Genomic DNA, 9,195 nt, shown 5'->3' with positions numbered 1-9,195 from the left:
GTTGCAACTGTTCAGTGTCATACTATATTCAATCTGCCATATCGAAATAATTAAACAGTTTATATAACAAACTATAAATTAATTGAATAGGCTTGAAAAATACAAAATAATATTCCAAATAAGTGACAAATACAATTAACGGATTACAGAAAAATTAACACTTGTAACACACATGACCCCCCTCTCCACACATTTTCTGTCAGATAATAAAGTAAGATCATAAAAAAAAGTTTGGTGGTGCTAGATTTCGGTTAAAAGAAGGATAATAATTATAATACAGCAAATGACTCAGATGATTAAAATTCAAAAATTATAATTGATTAAACATTACTAAAAATATTGTGTATCTTGAGACGGTCCCGATTGCAAGAAGACCGGAAATTTACCTACAGTTATTTCCCTTTGATAAAGAAACGTCAACAAGAAGAAAGAATGGCATCAGATGAAGTTTGTATTGTTTTATTTTAGTTGTGTTTATGGTTCCAATATGCATTATTTAAACGAAGTTGCTTTGCAATGATATTAAAGGAGTTGTTTTAATCGCTGATTTTTAAAGACATCTGTTAATGCCACGATCTCAATTATGATCTGTCAATTTTCATCAGTCCATTAAAATTCTTATTTCACTTTAGATGTAATTCAAACTGCAACTAAAAAAGATTTCCCATATTTCAAGTGTATTTACTTTCAGTATTTTGATTTAATTTAGAAATAATTTTATTCTGCTAGGCATTGTATAATTTCTATACTGTAGGCTATTGGTTGCAGACACTTCATCTGTTCATTTTTTGGCATCAAATATTTTTTTACTTTTTTAGCTTTGATCATGACACAAGCCACTCATGTACAGCATGTACATAGTAACAAAATTATGTTAGAGCCAGTTAGCAAAAAGTTAACCTCTATACATCATTGTTCATGTCTCAGTCAGTTGTTTTAATATGCATAAGTTTACAGGGTTATCTTGCAATGAGATTTCGAAACACCAATACATGTTTTTTTTTTTTTATTATTAATTAGTTACACCTGTTGACTGGGGGGGGGGGGGGGGGGTGAATCAGCTTAAACAGGGTCATTGAATAATTGGTTCTAACTTCTAACCTAATACCATAATCGATTATGACATGTCCTGATTGCTTCAAAAGCAAATTGTAATTGTTTATTTGTTTTGTTATAAAATCATTCCATCTGGAGGCCTTATTTGACTTCTGGTGCTGGGAGGTTAAGGAATGATCTGAATCATAAAATATGATGATTAAAAATATTCAACCATTTCCATCAACCGGATTAAAGGCTTATCACAAATGTATTAATGCACCTTATTAATCCCTTTTGTTTACCCTATAATAATTAAAGTTGATTGTATGTGGTCAAGTCTTGGTTTGATGAACAATATTAGGACCTAAGTTTTCTCGTTTGAATTGTTCAACATTTTTCAGTTTGTGACCTGTTATAGCTGACTATTGAAACCAGTATTGAGAACTATAGTTCCTAATTTCTATGCCAATTGGTCTCTTGTCTTGTCATGCTTGTCTTGGGACTCTTGGCAATCATACCACATCTTTTTATTTTCATAATGACATAGATTTTAGCAACTATAGGTCACAATAAGGCAAGTTTAAATGTTGCAATGAGCAGAAGCCTAATAGTCCAAATAATTATGACGTCTTGAAAGGCTATTATAATTTTTTTTCTTTGACGCCTTACTTCGAAGAAAGGCGTCAAAGAAAAAAATCATAATAGCCTTTCAAGACGTCATAATTTGGAATTATGGCGTCTTGAAAGGCTATTATAATTTTTTTCTTTGACGCCTTACGTCTTGAAAGGCTATTATAATTTTTTTTCTTTGACGCCTTACTTCGAAGTAAGGCGTCAAAGAAAAAAATTATAATAGCCTTTCAAGACGTCATAATTATTTGGACTAGAAGCCTAACTGCTTATACATTTCTATCAAGCTACATGTAAAAAAGATCTGACATGATTAAATGTAAAACAAGTCAAACATGAAAACAATTATTTAATAAGATAATATTAAATAATCCAATAATGTCATAATGTATATAAATAGCCTGGTCAACCTTGACAAGACCAGAAACAATATTTGTAAGACAGTTTCCATACATTTTAAGTCAAAGTGTTGACTTCTAAAGATAAATCATTGGATCTATATTCTATAAGATGAAATGGGTTTGTTCAAGATATAATTAATTTTTAAATGATTTTCTCCAAATGTCTCTTTACCATACACTGTATGTTGTTATACATCTCCAGTGAGTTGTCACTACTTTTTATATTTCTCTGGATAAATACTAAATAGATAGGTTGATATATTTATTAAATTACATTTAAACTTAATTTTTGTCTAATTTCATATAAATTTTGTTAGTAATCTCTGAAGTGTCTAAAATCTATTATACTACCGGTACATGTACATGAATACATACATTTGTACATGTACACTGTATATATCACAGTTTTTGAATTTTCATATTGAGAATAGATGATTTAAAAATAAAGTTACCAACTTAAATATTGACTTCACAACTTTACTCTATACAAAAAAAAAAAAATAAATTATTTTGACCTGTGCCCAAAACAGGGAAGCAGATGTAGTAATTCAACCTTTTGAAATAATTCAAAGGACCTAATTTGGTAGAAATTTTTCGTCAAAATTTTCTTAACATCTGGTTCTTTTTAAGGAAGTGTTGTCCATTTCAATATATATAGTAAAAATTGGTAATATTGAAAACAAAATACTGTATCAGCAGGATCAGAAATAATTTTATCAAGATATTTTTTATTTTTTTTTTATCATTCCTGAGTTTCCTTGTACCAAGGATTTTTTATGACCTCCTTTTTTGTACTATTATAAATGCATGATGTTTAACTATGATGATCATATAACACAATTTGATTGGTACTAAGATTAACAGCTTTGTGGAACTTTAGACTGAAGAGGATTTATACAGTTAGTTTAGTGTCTAGTATTGAGTTTCATCTGTCTCCATTTATACCTTGCAAAATCCTTGGTATTGTCTAACATTAAACTATTTCCCTGACGTCAGTTTTATAATTTTAGCTGTAGATTATTTTTCAAGAATCAAATCAATTCATAATGTTACACTATTGTTTCACTTGACTCCAATCTTAATTGACTAGTATTGTCAGTTTTCCAATCTAAGGTCTCTGGTGTTTTTTTCAGCCACTCCGGCTTCCTCCACCAATTATAACTGGCCGCTTCGTAATAGCCTTAAAGGGGTGCTTATAAGTGGCATTAAGACACAGAAAATCATATCAAATCTTATATTTATATAATACCACTTGACTTGATAACAACTGTTGACAGGCCTTGAAAGTGTTTCTGGTGGCTGCAAAGTCTGTGTTGTCTTCATTCAAGTCATATTTTACACATTAGTCTTTGAAGTTTTTCTTTTGGGAGATATGGGTGTAAATTGGAGGTCCATTTTTTTCCTGATAAATTCTTTCACAACTTGTATACACTTTTTTTAAAAGACAGTTTAGAGCTTGATGTATTGTATAGGCACCTCTTTATTGTTGAATAGTGAATGTTGTCCTGTAGATCTATATCTAATGATCATTTTGTTGTTGTTGGGTTGCTGTCTCATTGATTTATACTCCTCATTACCTTTTATTCCTGTCTATGTTTCCAATGCATATGATTTGTATTTTTGATAATCAATTGTTGTAGAACCTTCACCGTATAATCAGATAACTCATTGTTTTGCTTTTCACAGTCAGAACAAAATATAATGACATGATAATAAGTTTTGATGTCAGTGCCATGTCATATGTTTATAGAAGTCCTATTTTCCTGTGGAGGATCTTAGGTTTAATGGATGATATCCTGGTTAACACCTTCAATCAATAATACTCTTGTTAATTTGTCTATCACAATCACTGACAGTGTATTGATTAGTTCGGGTCTGTATGCTAGTGTTACAGTTACACTATTCCCGACAGATGGCTTTTAATAACGTTCTCATATTTGTTATTGTCCTCTTGTTCCTACTGTTCTCTGAAATGTTTACACATTTATTAGAGTGTTGGAATGGGGTTTTGATATCCAGCAAAATCATATTGCTTTTTTGACAGATTCTATATTGTTTACATTGATATACAAAATGTAGTTTTATTGAAGTTATCATAGAAATAATTTTTAATTAGAAATTACCAACAATTATATGGAATAAAACTAAACATAAGTTTGAAATAAATACCTTTATATACAAGTTTATTCAAAAGAACAATAAGTGTCAATTTACAGTTTTCAAATGTACACTGTGATATTCATGTTTTTTTTGTAAAACAGAAAATATTTGAAAAAAATTATAAATCTAAATTTTTTAATGTTCCTCATTGTCAAGACATAAAAATAATGCCTGGAGATTATGTCAACGTTTCTGTGGTCACTGATCTTTGCTTTTTATCTGTAGGCAATAAGTCAACAACATTATAAAATTTAACACATCATAAAGAAATAAATTGACAGCCTTTTAAACTTTTAAAATAATTGTATTCCCTGGTCCAATCATTTAAAAACATTCAATACCTTATAAGATTTCTCAATGATGGTAAATTCATCAAAGAATTTTCTCTTTTAATCATATCTAATTGCTGCAATAAGCTGGAAGGGACACCAAATTTAGTTTCACTTTGTATTTTCATTTTCAAAATTTTTGTCATGTTTGTATACCTGATAAAAAATTTATGACAGCTTAAATATTTTTTTAAAACTTTGTTTTATACATGTTTCAGAAAAATACATGCCAGTGTTATTTATATTTCACTTCAAAACTTAAAAGAAATTTTGAATTACAAAAAAATTACGTCAAGAATTTCCTAAATTTATTAGTTTTACAAGGTTCTTGTAATTAAATTATCACTTCTCTAATAGTTTTATATGACTTTGCTTTCAATGTGGGCAGTTTTAAAATTTATTGTCTTCTGCAGCCTCCAACAGGGAGCAAACCCAGACTACTATTCAACTTAGCAAGCTATAAAATGCCCTGAAATGACATATGTAAAACAAATCAAACAAAAAACTAACAGCTTTATTATGTAAGTCAAGTTTTTAAAAGTTGCTTTCCAATAGTTGTAATTTTGTCTTTGTAATTTAAGTTGCACAGTCATAGTGTCCTCACTAATGATGTTTGGACCCAGTAGTGGATCCAGAGGGGGGGGGGTTCCAGGGGTTGGAACCCCCCCCTTTTTTTGACGATCAATGCATTTGAATGAGGACATATAGTTGGAACCCCCCTTTTTAAAATGGCTGGATCCGCCCCTGGGACCAATCAGAATGTCCGAACTAGCAATGTTCACATGAAGCAACACAATTTCTGATAGGTCCAATTCACAGTTTTGATTGTTTGTTGGTTACTTTGAACATCCAGTGACACAGTTTTGATTGATTGATTGTTGCTTAACATCCAGTGATACAGTTTGGAAAAGCCTTTTGTAAAATATCAGCCAGCCATTTTGATAGGTTGAGTAAAAGTGGTTGAAATAAAGTTTTGTCATCAATAAACAATAATGTGCTCACCCATCCAATCCAATGTCTAACATTTATGAAAGTCAGAGGTCCATTAAAGATTTAGCATTGTTCAGATTTCTTTAATGTAATATTAAATGAGTATATATTGTCAATAAATGAATAACCAATAGAATAATAGCACATCAATATTTTAACCCGTCAGCATCCCCAAAGCCTAATTTCCCCAAAAGTACTAAAACTTCTTTTAGTAAGTTATTCTGAATGAATTATTTATTGGTATCCCTTCAGGACCATCTGTTACATAACTAAGTATTTCAGGTTTGAGGGTCTGTATATATACATGTATAACAGTAATATTCTGATCAGCTGGTGGGATATGTTAAAGACTATGGAAAATACGATAAATATAAATTTAATACCAAAGCTGTAAGTCATCATAAAAAAATCCAAAAAAAATATAGTTGTAATATTGATTGATTGTTGTTTGCTTTACGCCGCATTAGCACAAAAAGGCGAAATAGTTGTAATAACATACCTCCTTCACATCAGATATCATTATTTCAAACCCAGGTTTAGAAATACTTGTAATTAGTTTGGGTACTGACTGTATCGTTCCATTGATGTTTTTTTGAGGCTGTACAAATCAAAGGCAAATTTAGGGGAAGGGCCCGAAAGGGTGCAAGTGGTCAGTGCCAAGGCTCTTCTTATTGTGCTACATACATTGTTAATGCTTATATGCATAGGCTTTTTACATCTTTACAACATCTAACATTGTCTATCACGGGCTCCCAATGTTTTGGAAATCCTGGATCTGCAAATGCATTTCATCTGAATACATGTCTATTTAAAAAAACCTGAAATTATACATTCAGGATGCAGATTATTTGAAAACACATTTTTATTTTGCCTGCTGTGCTTTAGCTCCTTGAACAGGTGGTTCATATTTTTTTTGGACATTCCAGTTTTATTTTGGCTATGTATACCTTAAAAGGAAATATACAAAAATATGGATACATAATCCTGAGTAACATGAAAAACCTCACCTGTTTTATCATAGAACCTAATGCCAGTACCTAAAACATAGAAGACTAAGTGCAACATCTAATATATGTGTATTTGAATAATTCAATAACTTATAAAGTACAATCTTCCTTTCATTTATTATTTATTATCAGAAACAAATGATCGTGAAATTGGCTTGTCATTTATCATGTTTATGGTGTCAAAAAACTAAAGGTGAAAAAATGAAATTATATATAATTTGTCTTCCAGCTGTATGTACCCTCATTATTGGTTCAATAACTGACAACCACATGTATCATATTTATTATTATCTCCTACAATGATGACAGGTGAAGAATGTCGAAGGTAAAATATTTCAAATATTCTTTATTTGTAGGATGCAGATGTTTTTGAAATAACTGATTTTACAACAGCTTCAGATTGGGAAAGGTAAAATATGGATTTTTAATGTTATAGTCTATAAAAGTAGTGAATAAAATAAGATCTGTATTTAAAAGTATTTCAGTTATGTTGATAGAATGTGATAGGAAATATTGGATTGGGAAAACAGTGTTATTCTAATACCTTTGGAGTTTAGAGTTATATTTGGTTGATTTACTTACAATATTAACTGATTGAGAATTAAGAAATAATTCCTTCATGTCATGCTCTATGCTCATTTTAACATGGGTAGGCATTATATTTGTCGATATTTTACACTGAGCGTTAGGAATTATTTCGATTCTAATAGGACAAATACTGTATTTTTATAGGTTGAAGCGTACGAAAATACCGTAAAAATCTTTGACTATTCCCGTTTCCTCCCCGAGGAGTCTACATTACATTTCAAATTTGATAAGTTTAAAAACTACGTGCAGGGAAAATATATGTTGTTTTATGAAAATATACAATAAGAGTTTATGTTAGCTGCTTAAATGTATATATTTTAATGGATAACGATTGAAATAACGTTAATATAAACAGTAAGTTTGTGCGCATGTGTCAAACATATTTTGTGCTCATTAGAACAAAGCTTTGTTTACAAAGCGTAATAAGGACGTCATATTAGAATTAATGGTATATAATTCTCAAACCATTGAATATCCTATTACAAATAGCTGCATTATCAAGGTACCACAAGAGTCACCTTTTTTTTCAGTTAGACTTTATTTATAGTCCATATACACTAGAATTACCAAATTGTCAGCATAAACTTGTATTATAAGTTATTAGTTTACATCACGTTCATAAAATGTGTTTGGGTATTCTGAAAATTAAAGAAGTATGGGAGGCAGGAAAAACAACAATTGTTAATTTATTTTTTTTTTTGGGGGGGGGGGGGGCTGATTCCATGTAAAAATACATTTTTTTATCATACATGCATTGTTTTCAGAATGGAGAATTTACAGCAAATTTAAAAACCAATCCGCTAATTTAACACAAATGTTTGTCTTTATGAACAATATCTATCATATTCATATCTAAATTACAAGATTCAATTTCTTGTATGTGATTTTTATTCTAAATTTGTAAATATTTAGATTCTAGTTTTCATAAAAATGAATCCTTAAATCTTGGGAAATTTACATAAAAGTGGAAAATATTAAGATTTAAAACAGTTACCATATATCATGATATACAAAGCCATGATATTTGCAACAATATTCATTCCATTTTGTAATGGGTAATTTGTAGTTCAAGTAAGGCTTTAACCTATTTATTGTTTCAGTAAGATTCTAGTGATATGCAAAACATAGATCTTATACATAGATGTGGGGAATCTAATTTATAAACATACTTCAATTTGATAAATCAATATTTTTTTGTAATAATAATGTTGTCACTAAGTAAAAGAACATTTACTTAACCAATATGCTCCTGTAATTTCATGATATGTTTAAAAGTATTTTTTTTTAAATTATTTTTCATATTTTTATTTGAGTGACATTGTCAACCATTGTATATAATTAAATGAATTAAAGCATTTGGCGAATTGTTTCATGGTTACATTCATGGTGAACTGTCTGTAAAAACTGAATGTTTTTTGTCTTTGTCAGATTTATAGCCAGACTTGAAGAAGTTTTACATGAATGGAAACTAGTGAATAATAAACCTAAGGCACCTGCTGCAAAGGTAAGTTCTTTGTTTATGTTTTATAAATCCATATACCATATCTATAATGATCTATAATTATCAGAGATTGTTCAAATGAAGGGTCATACAGGATGTTAAGCTCAAATCATATGTCTAATTGGAAACTATCAAGTTAATAGTCAAATCATCCTTATATCATTACAGCAAAATTGGTCAATTTGTTAAATCTATTAAACCCTAATATTTATAACTTTGATCAACTATTTATCTCAAATATTTAGTAATACTAGAAAATATTATATAATTTATTTAAATTATAAATGTGAAAGTCTACATTTAAAGTTTTATTGCATTGTATTGTTTCATCCATGTGATAATTGTACTTTAAGTTATGTCTAGATATGTTCTTTTTAATTATGTAACTAGCTTTATGAGAAAATAAAATCAGCCGGTCAGTCATGAAATTGAACCTTTACTAATCCGTATATTCTGACTACTAGATGTTATGAAATATTACACAATTTCTTGTGGATATTTATCTGTTTCATTCAAACTTAATATAACATGGGCTGTTTAAATATGTTTCC

General features: G+C 29.5%; 1 protein-coding gene across 5 annotated transcripts in view; it reads left to right on the top strand.

The window, feature by feature from the left end:
• The first annotated feature begins 382 nt into the window (after positions 1 to 382).
• Positions 383 to 9,195, top strand: part of LOC143085537 (rab3 GTPase-activating protein catalytic subunit-like) — a 41,646-nt gene continuing 32,833 nt past the window's right edge. For 3 of the 5 annotated variants that reach the window (XM_076261933.1, XM_076261934.1, XM_076261932.1), the window contains exons 1-3: positions 383 to 447; positions 6,912 to 6,964; positions 8,572 to 8,647. In XM_076261933.1, the coding sequence (XP_076118048.1) occupies positions 433 to 447; positions 6,912 to 6,964; positions 8,572 to 8,647 (144 nt within the window). In that variant the 5' untranslated portion in view covers positions 383 to 432. Of the gene's footprint in view, positions 448 to 2,116; positions 2,188 to 6,813; positions 6,881 to 6,911; positions 6,965 to 8,571; positions 8,648 to 9,195 lie in introns of those variants that run through there. The other 2 variants (XM_076261935.1, XM_076261936.1) reach the window with 2 other exon arrangements.

Source organism: Mytilus galloprovincialis, chromosome 8, assembly GCF_965363235.1.
Source record: "Mytilus galloprovincialis chromosome 8, xbMytGall1.hap1.1, whole genome shotgun sequence".
Taxonomy (NCBI): Eukaryota; Metazoa; Mollusca; class Bivalvia; order Mytilida; family Mytilidae; genus Mytilus; species Mytilus galloprovincialis.
The sequence above is the reverse complement of the archived record's forward strand: the minus strand, read 5'-3'. Positions and strand labels throughout refer to the sequence as shown.